The following is a 23,942-nucleotide window of genomic DNA, read 5'->3' as shown; positions in this document are numbered from 1 at the left end:
AAGGGAGGAGGGCGATCGGTAAAGAGCCCACAATGAGGCTTACTGAAAGAACCAGTGATAAATGCCTTTTTGGCGAAGTTAGCACTGCGATTCGGCGAACACCTTAGCCGTAGGACTGATTCCCTTAGCTCGCACAGCCCTAAGGCTACTAAGATCCTCCACGAGTTAGGGTGAATTTGGGCAATGCACACTCGGTGAAATTTTAAGACCTCTTTGAAGAAGTCGTCCAGAGGGAACCGAAGACCGACCTTTAATTGTTCTTCGTAGACCATGATCATATCGTTTTCTTCGAAGGAGTGATCGGCACGAAGATCGCCGTGGCATTTAATTAGCTCGTACGAGTCAGGCCGAATGTTGCATTCTTGGCTGAACGACTACAGATTGGTTTCTTGAAGGACCGATGGCAGCTCATCCAGGGGTAGGTTCTCTCTCCCTGAAGAAGGCGCATACCTTGATATTGTCGCTTGTCCAAGAGCTGGAACGGAGACCCTAGGAGGTTCAGGTCGCGCGCTTGGCCCGACTACCTTTACCTCATCGGACGACCACGAAAACTGAATAGAAGGAGGGCTCGTAGCTCTCTGACCTTCGGCACCACTCATTTTCAAAGGAAATAAAGATTTTAAACTAAAAGAAAGATCAAAGCCCTTACCGGAGTCTGATCGGTGTCGGAGGAACTTGAGAAAATGAGAGGATTTCGGGGTTGTTCGCGAGAGACTGAAAATGACATAAGAGAGCGAAGGGCTGGCCCCTCCTCTATTTATACTCATTCGAGTATTTAATGCTCACTCTGTCCTAGGCGGCGCATCGGTTAACGAGATTCGCCAACTGTTTCTGACATTTCCCAAGAATATTCTAGATACCTCACAAAGAGATCGACTAGGTAAGGATCGGCAGATTAAAAGGGATATTTTGAATTACATATTGGTAAAGAACCAGATCGGATAATCACATTAGAGATCGGAAAATAATCAATGCAATAATAATAAGATGATAATCGACAAAATAAAGTCTTTATTTTCAAAAGATCGGATTACATCATTTGGGCGATCTCTAGGGATCGGATTACACTAAAATTGGATCACATCATTTCTGTGATCTCTAGAGATCGAATTACATTAAAAACAAAATACATCATTTGGGCGATCTCTAGGGACCAGAATGTCACATTGTGACTGATCCAAAGGGGTGTCATCGACGTAACCGAGGCGTCGGAACACCCAATGTGGGGAAGCCATTTGGAACACCCAATGTGGTGAGAAGTCGAATAAACTTGGAAGAGCAACCGTCAAAGGTCGGTGGAACATCAGCAATTTGCTCAGCCAAAATCAGTTCGCCGATTATGCCAGTTGAACGACTCGAGATCGGCACAACCGAGGTCTGCAATCCAGATCGGTTAATTGATTCAGTTCTCTCACCATCATCAGATAAGGTCATCACGATTATTCGATCACCAGGGTCATGAATTTTCAGTCGGGGAATAAGAAAAACAATAGAAAAAAGATCAAAAGCCAATGTCATGGCAGGGACTATTGCCGGAGCAAGAATTGTGAGTAGGAAGGGGAGAAAATCAAATGAGGGGGGGGGGGCTTCCCGGTTGAAGGTATATATATAGGAAAATCTGAGCATTTATTGCTAAGCAGAAAACGAAGCGGACGCTTCGGGAATCGAAGGAAATTAATGCTTTGACTGAACTGAATCGGATGAAAGGACTAGAGTAGGAGAGATCGGAAAAGAGGAGTCTGGTATGAGAGATCGGAAAAGCATCATGTTGAAAAGATCGGAAAAGAGGAGTCTGGTATGAAAGATCGGAGAAGGACCATGTTAAGAAGGTCGGAAAGGAAGAGAGAGCAGAAAATGAAAGGGCGCTTACTGCCGTCACCATAATCAGAGCCGAGGTAGTTAAAGCATTGCTAGGTAAAATCTCAACCGCACGCCCCAGAATCGCCCACATTTCTGACATGCGCTCACATTTCTGACATGCGCTGTACATCCTAATCTCCACCGTTGATCCAACTTGTAAGGACGAGCTCAGAGCCCTTGGATCAAAGAAGAAGACGACAAAACCAGCGCCTTTCACTCCTAGCCCTCGGATCCCCCCGGACAAGAGAATTTAGGACCGTCAGATTAGAAGAAGAAAATGACAAATGTTCTAAAGAGGATCTCAGCCGTCCGTTCTGATCATCTTTAATTCCTGAGCCTCAGATCATGTCCTTCGAAATCCTGACCCTCCATCTCCCTCAAAATAGATCCTGACCCTTCATGGGGAGCACCCGGTTCCTATAAATACCTGCATGAAAACTGTTCAAAGGGGACGAAAAAAAAGGATAAAAAAGGCAGTGACCCTAGTGGAAGAACTCTGAAACTTAATTCAGTTCGTTACTCTGCTATTTTATCTTTCATAAGAAAAACTTTGGAAACCAGTTTTCTGAAGTGTTTTCTTGCAAAGGGATTTTTGAATACTGAAATTCTTCATTTTCAGTTCGTTCATTATCCTGTGACACTCTCACCTTTTGTCTTTGTTATCTTCTATTTCTATTCATATTGTCCAAGTTCAACCCCATTCAAGATTGGTTATTTTGACCTGTTTACATTTCAACAAAGAATCCTTCATTTCGAGGCGAACCTTAGTCCTCTAGCTATCAACCTGCGGTCTTGTTACATTATGTGATTCCATAGTTAGTTTAGTAGATTCGACCCCCTACAGGTGAGTGCTATATCGTTATTTTATCAAATATTCTTCTTTATTCATGTATTTCATTTATTCTTTTTCTGTTTGTAATTTTCACCAAGTTTATACTATATTTTAAACACGGAGGCAGTCGTTCTCGAGTTTACTTCTTTGTTAATCAGTCTATTCTTTGGTTAATCTTCATTACTTCTTAGCACAGGAGTTCTGGTCCCGAATAGCATAGAAGTAACTAAACAAAATGTAGGTAACGGCAACTTAAAAGTCCTTTTATAATGATAAAAGGTCTAAATAATAAGACAGGGAAATGGTGAAGCCGAATTACTAGGAAAATTCAATAGGTCATTAGGCAAGACGTCATAAGACAAAATGAAACCAAACCTTGGATAACTAAATAGAATAGGTCGGGCATCAATAGGTATTGGTAAGGTGACCACATAGGAGGTCGGTAAATTCAGTCTAGTATCCCCCGTCTAGTCACAAGGTATCAATTAGTTAAAAGAAGCCTTATCCCCAGCACCTTTGAATGCCAGAATCCTTAGCTTTAGGCTTTTATGACATGTAGCTAAAATTAAAATTCGGGAGATCGGAAGAGCCCCTTTCAGGCCCCTGTTAATTTAAAAGAGATCGGAGGAGGGTTCTTATCCGATCTTCAAGCTAAAATTTTAGTAAATACTTAAAAGAGATCGGAGGAGAGTTCTTATCCGATTCTCAATCCTAAATTTTAAATACTTCAAAAGAGATCGGAGGAGGGTTCTTATCCGATCTCCACTCAGAATTTTAATAAATATTACAGGAGATCGGAGGAGAGTTCTTATCCAGTTCTCAATCTAAAATTCAAATAAATATTAAAAGAGACCAGAAGAGAGTTCTTATCCGGTTCTCAATCTAAAATTTAAACGAATACTTAAAAGAGATCGGAGGAGAGTTCTTATCCGATTCTCAATCCTAAATTTTAAATACTTCAAAAGAGATCGGAGGAGGGTTCTTATCCGATCTCCACTCAGAATTTTAATAAATATTACAGGAGATCGGAGGAGAGTTCTTATCCGATTCTCAATCTAAAATTCAAATAAATATTAAAAGAGACCGGAAGAGAGTTCTTATCCGGTTCTCAATCTAAAATTTAAACGAATACTTAAAAGAGATCGGAGGAGAGTTCTTATCCGATTCTCAATCCTAAATTTTAAATACTTCAAAAGAGATCGGAGGAGGGTTCTTATCCGATCTCCACTCAGAATTTTAATAAATATTACAGGAGATCGGAGGAGAGTTCTTATCCGGTTCTCAATCTAAAATTCAAATAAATATTAAAAGAGACCGGAAGAGAGTTCTTATCCGGTTCTCAATCTAAAATTTAAATGAATATTCAAAAGAAATCGGAGGAGAGTTCTCATCCAATTCCAAAAATTGAATTTTAATAAAATAGCCCTTCAAATAAAACTAATATACAACAGTACTTCACTAAGGTTATCTCATTTACTTATGTATCTGGGTAATCCAAATTTAGTGAAAAATTAAATATTCCTTTTTATTAAAAGGATTAACATTTCCATTCAAGCCCTCCTAACTAATTTATAAAAATGCGAAGTTAAATCTACTTACCCTTATTAAGGGACGAGGTGGGGTGCCTAACACCTTCCCCACCCGTTTACGGACCCCGAACTTAGAATCTCTGTTTTAAATTGGTTTTCTTTCGATTTATCTTCATAAATGGTTTTCTTTAATTTTCCTTAAAATTAAAGTGGCGACTCCTCACTTTTCCACTTCGGTGAGTGTTCGTCCAGGCAACCGCAAAATCCCTTGCGACAGCTTGGCGACTCCACTGGGGATACTTGAGATTTAACCCCGGTCTAGAGGTCCAAAAGTAGATTTAATTTTTCAATCAAATTATAGTTAGGTGGGCTCACCCGGCAATATTTTATGTGTTAATTTTTATCTATTCCTACTAACTGTTCCGCTTGTTTTGCTTGTTTTGCTTGTTTTATTCCCTACAGTGCCCTCCGTTTCGAAAAAAGGAAAAAGGAAAAATGGGAAGAATAAAATCCCCCTGAAATGGGAAGAGGTAAAGGTGTCCTTGCACACACTGAACACTCACACGATGTCCTCACACACTTTGGCCCTATACCCGGGCTTTCTTACCCTTTTAGGAAAGTAGGAGGGGGTCATATAGCGGTACCCGTGGGTTTTACCCCGTTAGTATCCGTGAAGGCTTCTGCTCAAATTGAAACTCGTTCTACCCACTGTGATACTCGTGGAATTTTCCCGATAATATCATGGTTATAGAATGAGGCTCTACTGTTACAGTAGGGGCAATTTGGGAACCTGTGGCTTTTAGAAAATTAGACCTTGAGCTAAACTATCATAATAGCTGAAAGCCGTAGTAAGCTACCTTATAAGATAGAACTATCCAATTAGGTAGCACTCATCCGGTATCGGGAGTCTCCTTATCCTAGGACAAAAGGGGCATACTTACTCTTACCCTATTCTATTTATTTTATTTTGTTCTTATTTTTAAAGGTAATCTTGAATCATATTGTTAAGAAAACCTACACTTTTTCCTACTTTGATAATTGTGTAGGTACCACTCTGCCAACAATATAATACAAGATTACCTGAATTTATCCTACTAACGAGTTTTTCCGCAGACATCACTAAACCAAAAGTCTGTAAAAGGATAAGCATCATTTTTAACATGGCATCCTCGAGTCAGTCGGCAGAAGAAGTTCTTAGACCAGAACAGAATGCTAAACCATTGTTGAACCTATGAGGCGGTTCGGGCCATGGTTTAGTAAATTTGTGAATGAATAATATGACTCCCGTAGGAACTTCCTCGCTAGGGTTATGTGAAAAATTGAGTGTGCTATATGGACAGGTATCATAAATACGCATTCAATCCAGTCATTCACGGTCAGACTATCGAACGATTCCATGATAAAGTTAATGCAATCATCCTTTCGCGGATTTCATTCTGGCTCCCAAACGCCACTATATCCTTTGTCCGGACCAGAACTTTTAGTTCTTTTTACAAAATTTGAAATTCATTAAAAACCTTTTTTTTCTACAGGAAATCAACATTGCTTCAAACAAGGCAAGTCTGACCAAGCACACGGTTCAACCCAAGAGAGTGTACTTAACAAGATCCCAGACAAAGAAGATAATGGAAGACTAGGAACAAGTACAGAACCTACAAGGGCAAGTGTCTGAACTTAAAGACCAGGTCTCAAAACTTATGAGGTTAATGAGGGAAATGTCCCAAAATAAACCTACCTCAGAACCTAGCTTACCACTACCTCCTCCACCACCTACAACGATGGATCCCCATCAAGCTACAACTTCTTTCACCTTTCAATCACCTATCCCGGACCGACACCATCATCAATCCGGTCGCCATGAATAATGACACCGCCTTTCTCTTATTACCCGATGTCTCAAATGCCGAGCCTCACCCTTCAATTCTAATCCTCCGATTTCCACCCTCGGCTCCTACGGGAGCATATCATGCGATGGGAGGGGAAAATAAGATGAAAGAAAACGAGAAACTATCTGCTCTAAGAGAGATCGAGAGCAATAGAGGTGAACATGTATGGTTGGTCGACGTGGCATCACTAAGATTAGTGCCGATGTGGTGGTGCCACCCAAGTTCAAGGTCCCTGATTTCGACAAGTACACTGGGAATTCAGACCCTCGTATTCACTTGGCCACCTATATCGCCAAGATGTCTGCTCTGACAGAGGACGACAGACTGCTGGTTCACTTCTTTCATGAGAGCCTCTCCGGGGCAGTTTTGAGGTGGTGTATTCAGTTGGACAGGAGCAAGCTGCGGTCCTGGAAGGATTTAGCTGATGCCTTCCTAAGACAGTACAAATTTAACTGCGATGTGGCCCCCACAAGGAGAGATCTTCAAAACCTGGTGCAGAGGGACAGGGAAGGCTTCAAGGAGTATGCCCAGAGATGGAGAGAAAAGGAGGCAGAAGTACACCCTCCGGTGGATCGACAATGAGTCAGGCTCTCTGCTCATCGAGACTCTAAAAGCTCCTACTTCAACTTGATGATTGGAAACACTTCCAACAGCTTCTCTGACATCATCCAGGCCGGTGAAAGAATAGAGGCCAACTTAAGAATGGGGCGACTGCAGGAGTTGGCTGAGAATCCTGCAAAGAAGACTGCCAATTTTGGGAAGAAGAAGGAGGGTGATGTGCATTTCATCACCCGGTAGAGTAATTACTCCCCACTTCACCAAAATAACTACTGATCATATCCTTCCCCTCATGGCCAAACCATCGCAAACATTCCACCGCCTTTCCCAAATTATCCACACCCACACCCACAATACTCTTCACCTACAAATTACCAACCAAGACCACCTCCTCCTCCTGCTCAACCAAGACCACCACAAAACAACCCAAGACCCCCAAGAAACCCTGATCCACCTCTTCCCCTCCCTCTCAGTGAAATATACCGATACCTTGTCGGTATAAACCAAATTGTACCAGTTCCCCTAGACCCAATCCAGCCACCATACCCCATGTGGTATGATGCCACTGCCCGTTGTGAGTACCATGGAGGGGCACAAGGGCATTCAACTGACAACTGCGGGGCACTCAGAGGAAGGGTGCACGCTTTAATCCGAAACGGATGGTTGAAAATTGAGGGAAATGGTTCCCTCCCTAATGTTACCTCAAACCCATTGCCCAACCATAATTCGGGTAATGGTGTAAATATGATAGAATCTGGCAGAGAAAGGTTGGCACCGGAGGTAGATGAGCTCATCCCTCACTTTGAGGGGATCTTTGCCATGGTAGTAAAAGAAGGCTACCTTTGCCCTCAGATATCAGGGTCGATAAAGAATACGGGATGTCTTTACCATGGAGGGGCAGCTGATCACGAGCTGCGGGATTGTGAGGGATTCAAGCACGAGGTTCAGAACTTGTTATCCCTTAAAATTCTGAGATGCCTGACAAAGTCAAAGACAGAAGGGGGAGTGAACACGACCAGATATAGTCAGAATGCTTCTACCTCTAAACCCAGAATTACTTTCTCACCCCCAGTAGCCTCACCGCCAGTAACGGTTATCCGAGCCCCATCTCAGCTCCCTGTTACCAACACCCACGCCATACCTTGGAACTACAATTTCCAAGTCTTCACCCAAGGAGCGTCAAGCAGTACATCAGCTCCTAATCTTGCCTCACCTCCAGCACCACCAAAACCATGTTTTGCTCCTCATGAACATTTTAAAATGACTTATGCCGGACCTACCATCAGTATTACTCCCCGAACTAATCCTCAACCCGTCACTACCACAAAATCCTCCTCGCTTGAGCAAGAAGTCGAGTTCGTAACTCGAAGTGGGAGGTGTTACGGGAACGAAGAGAAAGAAAAGAGAAAAGGGAAAGTAAAAATGGGAGAGTCATTAAAGAATACAGAAGAGGAGGTTGAGAAGACAGAGGAAGCAGAACCTGCCGAACATAAAGAAGAGGAAGAGCTCCTGCTCCAAATAATGAAACAGAGTGAGTATGATGTAGTGGAGCAGTTGAGAAAAACACCTGCCTGAATTTCATTGTTATCATTGATCCTGAGCTCGAAAGTCCACCGACAAGCCTTGCAGAGAATCCTGGATCAGGCCTTTGTAAACCCCGACATCACACCGGGGCAGTTTGAAAAGATAGTAGGGCAAATCCAAGCATCCAGTTTTGTTACTTTCTCTGAAGACGAGATAGACCCTGCGGGTTTAAGGCACAATAAAGCTCTGCACGTGACAGTGAAATGTAAGGGTTGTATAGTAGCCAAGGTACTTATTGACAACAGATCCGCTCTCAATGTACTGCCTAGTGCTACCTTAGCTAGGCTGCCAGTTGACCAATCAGATATACGTCAAAGTGCTATGGTAGTAAGAGCCTTTGATGGTACAAGAAGAGAAGTCCTGGGGGACATTGACTTACCACTTTAAATTGGTGCATGTACCTTCAACGTCACATTCCAGGTGATGAATATTGAGCCAGCCTACACTATGTTGTTGGGGAGGCCATGGATCCATTTCGCAAATGTTGTTCCTTCAACTTTGCATCAGAAAATAAAGTACATCATGGACGGCAAAATCATCACGGTGAAAGGAGAAGAAGCCATATTAGTCACCAAGCCACAATCACTTCCCTATGTGGAAGCTGCTGAAGAGTCGTTGGAAAGTTCTTTCCAGGCCCTCGAATTACAAGACACCGGGAAGGAGGGGGCTATGGCTATGGTGGCCAAAGTAATGTCAAGGAATGGGTATCAAGAGGGCAAAGGCCTAGGCACTGCCTTGCAAGGGATCGTGGAACCTATACCGGCTATCCAGAAGATAGGCCGTTGCGGATTGGGTTATGAGGAAGATGCTCTCATGGATGGGCGATTCTGGATGAGAAACAGACTTCGGGATCAGAGATTCGACCAAAAAATCGGGAGGATGAAAGTAGTCCCGAGAATTACGGATGTATTCACTAAACCGGTCATTGAAAATCCGGCAGATGTGGAAGAATCACCAGATCAACCATCCGTTGATGTCATTCACCTGGATTCCCTGTATGAGGCTCTGGTCTCTACAATAGCTGAGTTGCATGAAGTGGACATCTGTACAGCAGAGGACATCCCTGTACTCAATTTCGAGTAAAGTACCTTTGGTTATCTACACTTGATCATTTTGTCCATGGTGGCAAGTGTAACGTTGTAAATGGATCCTTTTCTTATGACATAAATTTTTAATGAATTAATAGCGCATTTATTTCCAAATCCTTTTTATGCTCTTCATTTGAATTCCATCTTTATAATATATTCTATTTTCATTCATCCAGGACCTTTCATCTAACACCTAATAATCCAATAGACTCAGAGATTCCACTGGTTAATTTTGAAATCCCCATAACTGCCATTACTTCAAGTGATTCTGAGGTGGAGCTCACAGAGGAAAATAATGAAAACGATGAACCTTCCCTCGTGCCTTGTGGAGATGAAACACGCACCATAAACTTAGGCACGGAAGAAGTAAAGAGGGAACTTAAGGTTGTGGAGAGTGAGGAATTGGGAGATATGATTAGTTTGCTCAGAGAATTCCTAGACGTATTTTCCTGGAGCTATGATGATATGGTTGGTTTGGACCCCCAGATAGTGTCGCACAAAATTCCCCTAATTCGGGGACAATCCGGTAAGCGAAGCTAAGAAGAATGAATCCTAACACCGCTCAAGGTTAGGGATGAGGTCAAGAAAGCGAAGACGACTGGGTTCATAGAAGTAGTCAAATATCCCCAATGGATAGCTAACGTTGTCCCGGTAATGAAGAAGAACGGGAAAGTTAGAGTGTGTGTTGATTACAGGGATCTTAATAAAGCAAGTCTAAAGGATGATTTCCCTCTGCCCCACATTGATGTGTTAGTAGACAATGCTGCGGGATTGGGCAGGTGCTCATGCATTGATGAGGCATCCGGGTACAATCAAATCCCAATGGATGAGGAAGACAAAGAGAAAACCGCTTTTATCACTCAATGGGGAGTATTTTGCTATCGGGTTATGCCCTTCGGGCTAAAGAATGCTGGTGCCACTTATCAGCACGCTATGGTCACATTATTCCACGATATGATGCATAAAGAAGTGGAGGTGTACGTGGATGATATGATTATCAAATCCCGGGGAGAAGAAAGTCATGTGCAGGTTCTGAGGAAAGTATTTGAGAGACTCAGAAATATTAGTTGGCGAACCACGCCAAATGCATATTCGGAGCTAGGTCAGGGAAATTGTTGGGATTCATAGTGAGCGAAAAGGGAATAAAGGTAGATCCAGACAAGGTTCGAGCTATTCGAGAGATGCCATCCCCAAGAACAGAAAGGGAGGTGCGTAGTTTCCTGGGAAAATTGAACTACATATCAAGGTTTATTTCCAATCTCACCGCTAAAGCCGAGCCTATTTTTAAACTGCTTCGAAAGAACAACACCACCCAATGGGATTCAGTTTGTCAAGAGGCTTTTGAGACAATCAAGCAGTATCTGTCAAACCCACCAGTGTTGGTTCCACCCGTGGCGGGGAGGCCTCTGATCCTGTATATGGCAGTCCAACAGAACTCGATGGGATGTGTTTTAGGACAACATGACGACACTGGCCGAAAAGAGAGGGCTATCTATTGCCTGAGTAAAAAGTTCAATAATTGTGAGTCAAGGTACTCTTTCTTAGAAAAGACTTGCTGCGCATTAGCCTGGACAGCAAACCGCCTCAAACACTACATGTTGAATCATAAGACCTGGCTCATCTCCAGGATGGATCCTATCAAATATGTATTCGAAAGCCCATTCGTGCCAGGAAGGATAGCTAAATGGCAGGTCATACTCTCTCAATATGACATAGTCTATATGACCCGGAAAGCGGTGAAAGGTAGTGTGATCGCTGACCTCCTAGCAAAAAATCCTATCCAGGATTATGAAGCTCTGGATTTTGAGTTCCCTGATGAGCACATTAATGAAGTGGACTGCGAAGAAGAGGGGCCAGCCGATGTATGGGAAATGTATTTCGATGGAGCTGTCAATTTGTTCGGTAATGGAATTGGAGCTGTGTTAATATCCCCGGATGGAAAACATTTTCCGATAGCTGTCAAGTTGAGATTTGACTGCACCAACAATGTCGCGGAATACAAAGCTTATGTGATGGGTCTACAGGCGGCCATCGAAATGAAAATCAGGAAGTTGAAGGTACATGGAGACTCAGCCCTGATCATTTATCAAGTCAAGGGGGAATGGCAAACTAAGGATCCAAAGCTAATACCGTATCAGAAGTACTTGTTGGAGATGATTAAGAAATTCAAAGAAATCTCTTTCACTCATCTTAGTAGAGACAGGAATCAATTTGCTGATGCCTTAGCTACTCTAGCTGTTATGGCTCAAATCGAAGAGAGTCAGATGATTCAGATATTGAAGATTAAAGCAAGAAGTGAGCCAGCATATTGCTTCATGATTGAGGAAGAACCCGACGGTAAACCTTGGTATCATGACATCCTGGTCTACATCAGAACCAGAGAATTCCCTCTAGGGGCCAGCAGAAACGAAAGAAGAATGATCCGAAGATTAGCATTGGGATACTTCCCCAGTGGAGAAACCCTATACAAAAGAAGCTCCAACGGCGAATTGTTGAGATGTGTGGATGCAAAGGAGGCAAAGAAAATTCTTTTCAAGACGCATGAGGGAAATTGTGCAACCCATGCCAATGGGCACATGATGGCTAAGCAAATCATGCGAAGGGGATATTTTTGGACTACAATGGAAAAGGATTGCATCGAGTATTTCCAAAAATGCCATAAGTGTCAAATCTATGCAGATCCGATAAATGTGCCGCCTCACAAATTGTTCAACCTCGCCTCGCCATGGCCTTTCGCAATGTGGGGCATCAATGTGATTGGTCCCATCAACCCTAAGGCTTCTAATGGGCACAGATTTATCCTAGTAGCAATCGACTATTTTTCTAAGTGGGTCGAAGCCACGTCATACGCCCATATCACGCAGAATACGTTTCTCAAATTCTTCAGAAGCAACATCATCTGCCGGCATGGTCTCCCCAATGAAATCGTCACTGACAATGCTAAGAATCTCAATGGCTCGAAGATTCAAAAATTGTGTGATCAATACAAAATCCAACACCTCAATTCCTCCCCATACCGTCCTCAGATGAACGGAGCGGTGGAAGCCACGAACAAAAATCTCAAGAGGATAATCCGAAAAATGACAGTCACATATAGGGATTGGCATGATATGCTTCCCTACGCTCTTCACGCATACCGACTTACGTAAGAACCTCAACCGGGCAACTCCATACTCACCGTTTACGGGATGGAAGCGGATCAGCTATTCAAGTTGAAATTCCTTCCCTAAGGATTCTGAAGGAATCAGGGATTGATGAGTCGGAATGGATCCAGTCAAGGTTGGATCAGTTAAACTTGCTGGATGAGAAAAGGTTAACAGCAGCATGTCATGGGCAGTTATACCAGATGAGAATGGCTAGAGCATTTGACAAAAGCATTCGCCCTCGCGAATTCCAACCCGGGGACCTAGTTCTGAAGAAAGTGCTGCCGAATCAAAACGATCCCCGGGGCAAATGGTCACCAACCTACGAGGGACCCTATGTGGTTAAAAAGGCATTTTCTGGAGGAGCCTTGATCTTGACCCACATGGATGGTGAAGAGTTTCCAAGGCCTGTGAACGCTGACACCGTCAAGAGATACTATGCCAAAAAAAAAAAAAACAAAAAAAAAAAACCAAAAAACTAGAGGTGAAAACCCGAGAGGGCGCCTTCTGCAAAATGAGTGAAGGATGAAAACCCGAAAGGGAATCCTGAAAAAGTGAGTTATTCAAAAAAAAAAAAAAAAACAAAAAACTAGAGGTGAAAACCTGGAAGGGCGCTTCTAGTCATATAGAAGAAGGGGAAGTGAAAACCCGCAAGGGTGCTTTTCGGGAGAAAGTCTAAAAAAAACAGAAATGGGGCATTTGAAGAAACGAGGCCATAGGTTAAGTCTTGCAACTCGTCCTCCATTCATCATTGGCCTTCGGGATTCTGTTAAGTACACTTCATTGGGGAAGAACTTCTTGTGTCCGGATTAGGCTTGCTTTGTAAGTGCAATTTAAATTTCCTGTTATCAACCTCTGGTTCCTTGATCTAAGTTGATTTTAATTTCCTGCAATTTAAATTTCCTGTTATCAACCTCTGGTTCCTTGATCTAAGTTGATTTTAATTTCCTGCAATTTAAATTTCCTGTTATCAACCTCTGGTTCCTTGATCTAAGTTGATTTTAATTTCACGCAAATTAAATTTCCTGTTATCAACCTCCGGTTCCTTGATCTAAGTTGATTTTAATTTCTGCAATTTAAATTTCCTGTTATCAACCTCTGGTTCCTTGATCTAAGTTGATTTTAATTTCCTGCAATTTACATTTCCAGTTATCAACCTCTGGTTCCTTAATCTAAGTTGATTTTAATTCCCTGCAATTTAAGTTTCCTGATATCAACCTCTGGTTCCTTGATCTAAGTTGATTTCAATTTCCTGCAATTTACATTTCCAGTTATCAACCTCTGGTTCCTTGATCTAAAAAGCAATTTACATTTCCAGTTATCAACCTCTGGTTCCTTGATCTAAGTTGATTTTAATTTCCTGCAATTTAAATTTCCTGTCATCAACCTCTGGTTCCTTGATCTAAGTTGATTTTAATTTTCTTGCAATTTACATTTCCTGTTATCAACCTCTGGTTCCTTGATCTAAGTTGATTTTAATTTCCTGCAATTTACATTTCCAGTTATCAACCTCTAGTTCCTTGATCTAAGTTGATTTTAATTTCCTGCAATTTACATTTCCAGTTATCAACCTCTGGTTCCTTGATCTAAGTTGATTTTAATTTCCTGCAATTTACATTTCCAGTTATCAACCTCTGGTTCCTTGATCTAAGTTGATTTTAAGTTTCTTACAATTTACATTTCCGATTATCAACCTCTGGTTCCTTGATCTAAGTTGATTTTAATTTCCTGCAATTTACATTTCCTGTTATCAACCTCTGGTTCCTTGATCTAAGTTGATTTTAATTTCCTGTAATTTACATTTTCAGTTATCAACCTCTGGTTCCTTGATCTAAGTTGATTTTAATTCCCTGCAATTTAAGTTTCCTGATATCAACCTCTAGTTCCTTGATCTAAGTTGATTTTAATTTCCTGCAATTTACATTTCCTGTTATCAACCTCTGATCCAAGTTGATTTTCTAATGTTTTAACTTCTGTTGCCGATCTCTTGGTCACTAACTTAGGTATGCCTTAGTTCCCTAACTTCGAACACCTAATCGTCCAAAATATGGGTCTGAATCTTTACATAATTCCTACAAGGGAAAATTTTCCCTTTAATAGAAATTATGTAAAGAGAGGCAGCTGTCGACACCATATTTTGGCCGATCCCCAGAATTAATAAACTCTGAAACCGATCCCCAGTACTAAATCTCTTTGTGCTAGATAACCACATTTCAGATCTCTCCTCACAAGGAATTGAATCAATGCTAAGTCCTCACATCAGTCAAGACCTTACCGGTCTATTAAATCACTCACCGATCTCTCAAACCCATTGTCGAATCTCCTGACTAGTCAAGTATATTCCTGATCTCTGTTGACAAACGAAATGAACTGACTCTAGATCCTTTCTTACCAGTCTTATTGCCGATCTCCCTTTCAAAAAGTTTAAGAATAATCAAAGGTTCCGTTCCGGTTTAAGCATGATTCTGATCCTAAATGTTCAAGCCAAATTTCTAATTTTAATCAAGTTCCGTGTAGCGCTGGTTCTCTACTGATCTTATGCTCACTATGTCTTCCGATCTCTCACACTTAGGTTAATAATCACTTTCAAGTTCTTTTAAGATACTCAAACAATCAAGTGTTTAATAATTTAGATATGTTCCGATCACAACCATTCATTGAACAAAAGAAGCATTCCATTTCATTTCATTTCAAAATTTGTACAAGTTATTCAGCTGGAGGATCACCCCCAGCCTGATTTACATTTTGTCCGTCTTCTCCCTCACCCTCAGCATCCTCCTCACTATCCTCACCCTCGCCTCCGGGAGCCAGATCGGCCATCCAAGAGAAGTCCTCCTCTGGGTAACGCTTCTGGAGCTCGGCCAAGAGATCCTTGTGAGCATTCACATAAGCACCGGCTATCCCTGTCACCATCTCTTCATCTTTTGCCTTAAGCTCCTCAGTAAGGTGAGCGACCTGAGCAGCTTCGTTGGCCCAGAGCGCCTGGACTTCTCCAAGAGCATGATCCCTTTCAGCCAGAACATGAGCCTGTTCGGCCAGTTTATCCTCATAGTACTTCATACGCCCCTCAATTTGAGATATGTAATCCTGAGCGGATGAGAGTTTGGATCGGAGGGATGCCACTTCTTGACTCTTCTTCTCGACCTCCTTACCCAGGCGATGAGCCTTTTCCCGGACTATGTGCTGGTTCACCAGGCACTCTACATTCAGACTCATGGATCGGGTCAGAATGTCATCGAGATTGTCCGGAGACTGTCAGTCCCGATCCTCCCGAAGGCAGATGGAAGACCCCAAGACTTTGGCAAAACCTGGGTTCTCCCGAACAGTCCAGTTCTTTTCCAGGGAAGCGATCAGCACTTGAGCGCCACGAGGAGGGGGCCTCACAGAAGGTTAAGAAGGACCCCCTTCTGTGCTTGGAGCAACTGGAGGAAGTGGAGGTGGCTCTTCTCGTCGAGGAGGAGATCGGACAGCTTCTGCGATCTGCGATCCTGAAGGTCGAGGCGGGCCTCTTTGTATCTCCCCAGGTTCATGGCCGGGTGTCTGAAGCAGTTCCAAACGCTTCATCTCTTTTATCTTCCGGGAAATCTCTCTTTCTTTCTTCCGCTTCTTGGAACCCTCACCACCCGCCATACCTGCACAAAGAAGAGGTCAGTGAGATCGCTAAGGTCCTGAGATCTGAGATGTAGAAAGTACCAATGCCGAGGTCAGAGAGCGAAAGCTCGCGATCTTGGCCGGTGATCAGCTGTATAGTCCAATGATGCAGCTCGGCAGTCACCGCATCTAAACAGGAGAACTTCTCCCTAGCCACTTGATCTTTCAGTTCCATCACTACGGCTCCCTCTTCCCTATTCAGAGCGAGATGCTTCGAAATGAAGGGCCCCTGGTGCCACCAGCTACGAGGGAAGCCCTCAAAGCAGTTCGGATTTTTGCTCCTCAGAATGAAAAAGCGGTTCTTTCAATTCTTAAGGGAGGAGGGCAGATCGGTAAAGAGCCCACAATGAGGCTTCGCCTGAAAGAACGAGTGCTCGTCGTCTTTTGGCGAGTTAGCCTGTGCAGTTCGGCGAACACCTTAGCCGTAGGACTGATTTCCTTAGCTCGGCACAGGCCTCGAAAGGCTACTAAGATCCGCCACGAGTTAGGGTGAATTTGGGCAATGCACACTCGGTGAAATTTTAAGACCTCTTTGAAGAAGTCGTCCAGAGGGAACCGAAGACCGGCCTTTAATTGTTCTTCGTAGACCATGATCATATCGTTTTCTTCGAAGGAGTGATCGGCACGAAGATCGCCGTGGCATTTAATTAGCTCGTACGAGTCAGGCCGAATGTTGTATTCTTGGCTGAACGACTGCAGATCGGTTTCTTGAAGGACCGATGGCAGCTCATCCAGGGGGAGGTTCTCTCTCCCTGAAGAAGGCGCATGCCTTGATAATGTCGCTTGTCCCAGAGCTGGAACGGAGACCCTAGGAGGTTCAGGTCGCGCGCTTGGCCCGACTACCTCTACCTCATCGGACGACCACGAAAACTGAATAGAAGGAGGGCTCGTAGCTCTCTGACCTTCGGCACCGCTCATTTTCAAAGGAAATAAAGATTTTAAACTAAAAGAAAGATCAAAGCCCTTACCGGAGTCTGATCGGTGTCGGAGGAACTTGAGAAAATGAGAGGATTTCGGGGTTGTTCGCGAGAGACTGAAAATGACATAAGAGAGCGAAGGGCTGGCCCCTCCTCTATTTATACTCATCCGAGCATTTAATGCTCACTCTGTCCTAGGCGGCGCATCGGTTAACGGGATTCGCCAACTGTTTCTGACATTTCCCAAGAATATTCTAGATACCTCACAAAGAGATTGGCTAGGTAAGGATCGGCAGATTAAAAGGGATATTTTGAATTACATATTGGTAAAGAACCAGATCGGATAATCACATTAGAGATCGGAAAATAATCAATGCAATAATAATAAGATGATAATCGACAAAATAAAGTCTTTATTTTCAAAAGATCGGATTACATCATTTGGGCGATCTCTAGGGATCGGATTACACTAAAATTGGATCACATCATTTCTGTGATCTCTAGAGATCGGATTACATTAAAAACAAAATACATCATTTGGGCGATCTCTAGGGACCAGAATGTCACATTGTGACTGATCCAAAGGGGTGTCATCGACCAGAACCGAGGCGCTGTCGGAACACCCAATGTGGAGGGAAGCCGCTGTCGGAACACCCAATGTGGTGAGAAGTCGAATAAACTTGGAAGAGCAACCGTCAAAGGTCGGCGAAACATCAGCAATAATCAGTTCGCTGATTATGCCAGTTGAACGACTCGAGATCGGCACAACCGAGGTCCGCAATCCAGATCGGTTAATTGATTCAGTTCTCTCACCATTATCAGATAAGGTCATCACGATTATTCGATCACCAGGGTCATGAATTTTGAGTCGGGGAATAAGAAAAACAATAGGAAAAAGATCAAAAGCCAATGTCATGGCAGGGACTATTGTCGGAACAAGAATTGTGAGTAGGAAGGGGAGAAAATCAAATGAGGGGGGGGGGCTTCCCGGTTGAAGGTATATATATAGGAAAATCTGAGCATTTATTGCTAAGCAGAAAAAGAAGCGGATGCTTCGGGAATCGAAGGAAATTAATGCTTTGACTGAACTGAATCGGATGAAAGGACTAGAGTAGGAGAGATCGGAAAAGAGGAGTCTGGTATGAGAGATCGGAAAAGCATCATGTTGAAAAGATCGGAAAAGAGGAGTCTGGTATGAAAGATCGGAGAAGGACCATGTTAAGAAGGTCGGAAAGGAAGAGAGAGCAGAAAACGAAAGGGCACTTACTGCCGTCACCATAATCAGAGCCGAGGTAGTTAAAGCATTGCCAGGTAAAATCTCAACCGCACGCCCCAGAATCGCCTACATTTCTGACATGCGCTCACATTTCTGACATGCGCTGTACATCCTAATCTCCACCGTTGATCCAACTTGTAAGGACGAGCTCAGAGCCCTTGGATCGAAGAAGAAGACGACAAAACCAGCGCCTTTCACTCCTAGCCCTCGGATCCCCCCGGACAAGAGAATTTAGGACCGTCAGATTAGAAGAAGAAAATGACAAATGTTCTAAAGAGGATCTCAGCCGTCCGTTCTGATCCTCTTTAATTCCTGAGCCTCAGATCATGTCCTTCGAAATCCTGACCCTCCATCTCCCTCAAAATAGATCCTGACCCTTCATGGGGAGCACCGGGTTCCTATAAATACCTGCATGAAAACTGTTCAAAAGGGGGGACGAAAAAAAAAAAGATAGAAAAAGGCAGTGACCATAGTGGAAGAACTCTGAAACTTAATTCAGTTCGTTACTCTGCTATTTTAGCTTTCATAAGAAAAACTTTGGAAACCAGTTTTCTGAAGTGTTTTCTTGCAAAGGGATTTTTGAATACTGAAATTCTTCATTTTCAGTTCGTTCATTATCCTGTGAAACTCTCACCTTTTGTCTTTGTTATCTTCTATTTCTATTCATATTGTCCAAGTTCAACCCCATTCAAGATTGGTTATTTTGACCTGTTTACATTTCAACAAAGAATCCTTCATTTCGAGGCGAACCTTAGTCCTCCAGCTATCAACCTGCGGTCTTGTTACATTCTGTGATTCCATAGTTAGTTTAGTAGATTCGACCCCCTACAGGTGAGTGCTATATCGTTATTTTATCAAATATTCTTCTTTATTCACGTATTTCATTTATTCTATTTCTGTTTGTAATTTTCACCAAGTTTATACTATATTTTAAACACGGAGGCAGTCGTTCTCGAGTTTACTTCTTTGTTAATCAGTCTATTCTTTGGTTAATCTTCATTACTTCTTAGCACAGGAGTTCTGGTCCTGAATAGCATAGAAGTAACTAAACAAAATGTAGGTAACGACAACTTAAAAGTCCTTTTATAATGATAAAAGGTCTAAATAATAAGACAGGGAAATGGTGAAGCCGAATCACTAGGAAAATTCAATAGGTCATTAGGCAAGACGTCATAAGACAAAATGAAACCAAACCTTGGATAACTAAATAGAATAGGTCGGGCATCAATAGGTATTGGTAAGGTGACCACATAGGAGGTCGGTAAATTCAGTCTAGTATCCCCCGTCTAGTCACAAGGTATCAATTAGTTAAAAGAAGCCTTATCCCCAGCACCTTTGAATGCCAGAATCCTTAGCTTTAGGCTTTTATGACATGTAGCTGAAATTAAAATTCGGGAGATCGGAAGAGCCCCTTTCAGGCCCCTGTTAATTTAAAAGAGATCGAAGGAGGGTTCTTATCCGATCTTCAAGCTAAAATTTTAATAAATACTTAAAAGAGATCGGAGGAGAGTTCTTATCCGATTCTCAATCATAAATTTTAAATACTTCAAAAGAGATCGGAGGAGGGTTCTTATCCGATCTCCACTCAGAATTTTAATAAATATTACAGGAGATCGGAGGAGAGTTCTTATCCGGTTCTCAATCTAAAATTCAAATAAATATTAAAAGAGACCGGAAGAGAGTTCTTATCCGGTTCTCAATCTAAAATTTAAACGAATACTTAAAAGAGATCGGAGGAGAGTTCTTATCCGATTCTCAATCCTAAATTTTAAATACTTCAAAAGAGATCGGAGGAGGGTTCTTATCCGATCTCCACTCAGAATTTTAATAAATATTACAGGAGATCGGAGGAGAGTTCTTATCCGGTTCTCAATCTAAAATTCAAATAAATATTAAAAGAGACCGGAAGAGAGTTCTTATCCAGTTCTCAATCTAAAATTTAAACGAATACTTAAAAGAGATCGGAGGAGAGTTCTTATCCGATTCTCAATCCTAAATTTTAAATACTTCAAAAGAGATCGGAGGAGGGTTCTTGTCCGATCTCCACTCAGAATTTTAATAAATATTACAGGAGATCGGAGGAGAGTTCTTATTCGGTTCTCAATCTAAAATTCAAATAAATATTAAAAGAGACCGGAAGAGAATTCTTATCCGGTTCTCAATCTAAAATTTAAACGAATATTCAAAAGAAATCAGAGGAGAGTTCTCATCCAATTCCAAAAATTGAATTTTAATAAAATAGCCATTCAAACAAAACTAATATACAACAGTACTTCACTAAGGTTATCTCATTTACTTATGTATCTGGGTAATCCAAATTTAGTGAAAAATTAAATATTCCTTTTTATTAAAAGGATTAACATTTCCATTCAAGCCCTCCTAACTAATTTATAAAAATGCGAAGTTAAATCTACTTACCTTTATTAAGGGACGAGGTGGGGTGCCTAACACCTTCCCCACCCGTTTACGGACCCCGAACTTAGAATCTCTGTTTTGAAGTGGTTTTCTTTCGATTTATCTACATAAATGGTTTTCTTTAATTTTCCTCAAAATTAAAGTGGCGACTCCTCACTTTTCCACTTCGGTGAGTGTTCGTCCAGGCGACCGCAAAATCCCTTGCGACAACAACCTTTCTTCAAAAACTCAAAATTTCAAAATTTAAGTCTGACAGTAGCCAAATTAGTTAACCCGTTGCGAAAATTAGTTAACTTGTTTTGATGTCTAAAATTCTCTGTCTTACAAAACTAGTTAACCGGTGAAAATTTTATTTAATTATTTTTATGATCTGACCTGACTCAACTCTGCTGCACGACTTTCTAAGTAATAATGGCTAGTTTTTTGAAAATTAAAGAGCCGTTAGACACACTCTCCAGCAGACATTTTTGGCAATGAAAAGCACCTATAAAAGGCATCATTTACTACAATTCTAACTAATGAAAGTGCTCTTATTCATAGTGAATTTATTGTGGTATTTTTAAAGCTTTCATTCAAATACTCTTGAGCTTGAGTGGCAAATCTTCTCTCTCAATCTTTTAGCATTAAATTCTGTATCTGAGAGTTATTGAGAGTGATTTCTTCTACACCAAAACCTATTTAAGGTTGTGTAAGTGTGAGGACACACTTGTGGAAGGTTTTCAAGCACCTTGTGAAGCTTATGGTCTTTGTGGGAAGCAAAGACGTTGTAAAGGTCCTTAAGCACCTGGAAAGCTTGCTGAGATTGTAAAAGCTTTGAATCTTGCCTGTTGAAAAGATCAAATAGTGGAGTGACTCTCAAAGTGGGACTTTAAGAAGAGTGGATGTAGGCTAAGAGAGCTGAACCACTATAAACATTGTGTTTGATTCTCTTCTTCGCTTAACTCTTTATTTTTCAACACTTAGATTCTCTGATTATATATTGAGTGTGTTGATAATTTGTTTTATTGAGTTAATACTGAGGTTGAACAACTAAACTTGCAAACTCTGAGTTTTATGTGATAAAATACACTTGATATTAAGTAATTATTTTGTGTATGAGCTAGTATTTGTGCATAACTTGATTGATTACTGAAATTACATCCTAGGAACAGAGTTATACATATACATAGAAGTGCAAAGCCTTAATTTTTCATTAAGTCTTGAGCAAGGACTAAAAAATTGTCTAAAGTGTCCAATTCACCCCCCTCTTGGTCACTTTCTTTGGGACAAAAAATTGGTATCAGAGCTTGTCTCTCTTACTTGAGGTTTAAACACCTTAGAGAGATCCTACAATGGCTGGCACATCTAACACAGCTGGTATCCCTACACCTTTAGCTAAAGGACACTCTACCACTAGACCACCTTTGTTTAATGGTTCTAATTATTCTTTTTGGAAAGTGAGGATGAGAAACTTTATTCAATCTGTTGATATTGAAGCATGGCAAAGAATTGTTAAAGGTCCTGAAATTCCATTAGAATTGCATGCTAATGGTTATAGAGAAAAACTAGAAGATGAATATAATGAACTTGATTGGAAGAAAGTTTATTCAAATGCTAAAGCTTTAAACATTCTTCATTGTGCACTTGATGCAACTGAGTATAATCATATTTCAGGTTGTACATCTGCAAAAGAAGTGTGGGATAAACTTGAAGTCACATATAAAGGGACTAATCAAGTGAAGGAATCAAAAGCAAATAGGCTTGTTATGGGAATATGAACTATTTGAGATGAAACCTGGAGAAACCATTTCAGAAATGAGCACAAGATTTACTGATCTGGTGAATGTTCTCAAAGCTCTTGAAAAAGAATTCACTGAAGAAGAGTTAGTCAAGAAAGTCTTGAGGTCACTACCTAAATCATGGGAAACAAAAGTTATAGTGATCTTTAATACCAAAGATTTCTCCAAATTCACTTATGATGAGTTGATTGGTTCTCTTATTGCTCATGAAATGCTTTATGACAAGAGCAAGAGCAATGTAGATGATGAAAAGAAAAAGAGAGGAATTGCCTTAAAGTTAAGCCAAGAGGATGAATTAAGGAAAACTATAGCTTTTAAGGATGCCTCAAGTGACAGCTCTAATAGTTCAAGTGATGAAGATGATCTTGCCATGATTACAAGAAGATTCAAGAAAGCATTCAAAAAGGGAGGTTTGAAATATAAGAAATTCCTAAAGAAGTATTCTCCCAAAGGTGAAACAAGCAAGGATCAAAGTGAGATTAAATGCTTTGAATGCAACAAACTTGGTCACATCAAGCCAAATTGTCCTAAATTGAAAAAGAAGAATTCAAAGGACAAGAGCAAGAAAGCCTTGGTTGCTGGCTGGATGGATAGTGATGATTCCTCAAGTGATAACTCTAGTGAAAAGGAGGTTGCACACATTTGTCTCATGGCTCTAGAAGAGGATAAACCAGAAAGTTCCCAACAAAGAGAAATCAACACTGAGGTAAATAATTTTGACTCTCTTAGTATTGAGGATTATGAAGATGCATTTGCCAAATTGTATGAAGAATGCAAAGTTTACAAGAAAAAATGTTCTGCTTTAAACAAAGAAATTGCTTCCTTAAGAGCTGAAAATGATTCTATGAGTATTATTGTACAAGAAAATAAGTTTTATAAAAATCAACTACTCTTGTTTGATGAGTTGAATAAGGAGTTAGAAGATTCAAAAATTGCTTGTGAAAAACTCATTGAGAAAAATAGGATTTTAGAAACTAAGGTGGAATCTTTGACAAGTGATTTAGCTAAATTCACAAATGGCACACAAATTCTTGATACGTTACTTGGTTCTCAAAGATTATCAAATCAAAAATCTGGTCATGGTTATGATGGATTTATGCACTATGGAAATACAAAAATTTCTTTGTAAAAGCTTCATCTCATTCATTATCAAATGTCATTTGCTTCTATTGTAACCAAAATGGTCATATGGTTAGTCATTGTCCCATAAGGAAAGGTTCCTCAAAAGTAAAAAGGATATGGGTGCCTAAAGGAACAATTCCTAATGTCTCTAACCCTCAAGGACCCAAACTTGCTTGGGTACCTAAGAAATAGTCAATAAATTTCAAGTATGTCTTAGAAGCAAGCAAGAGTGTGAACAATGGTATGTTGATAGTGTTAGTAGTATGCCCTAGAGCATATCATTTAGTATGTATCTTGTACATG

General features: G+C 41.2%; 1 protein-coding gene across 1 annotated transcript; it reads left to right on the top strand.

Annotated features, from left to right (window-relative positions):
- Window positions 1-22,506: 22,506 nt before the first annotated feature.
- On the top strand, window positions 22,507-23,646 carry LOC131176850 (spindle assembly checkpoint component MAD1-like). Its single transcript, XM_058141878.1, has one exon. It carries the CDS (start codon window positions 22,507-22,509, stop codon window positions 23,644-23,646), a length of 1,140 nt encoding a protein of 379 aa, XP_057997861.1.
- The last annotated feature ends 296 nt before the right edge of the window (window positions 23,647-23,942 follow it).

This window comes from Hevea brasiliensis, unplaced genomic scaffold (assembly GCF_030052815.1).
Source record: "Hevea brasiliensis isolate MT/VB/25A 57/8 unplaced genomic scaffold, ASM3005281v1 Scaf26, whole genome shotgun sequence".
NCBI classification, from domain to species: Eukaryota; Viridiplantae; Streptophyta; class Magnoliopsida; order Malpighiales; family Euphorbiaceae; genus Hevea; species Hevea brasiliensis.
Note: the sequence above shows the minus strand (reverse complement) of the source record. Positions and strands in the feature narration are given on the sequence as shown.

Excerpts from the sequence above, each read along its gene's own strand:
- LOC131176850 (XM_058141878.1), top strand. The coding sequence starts at position 22,507 with ATGAAACCTGGAGAAACCATTTCAGAAATGAGCACAAGATTTACTGAT.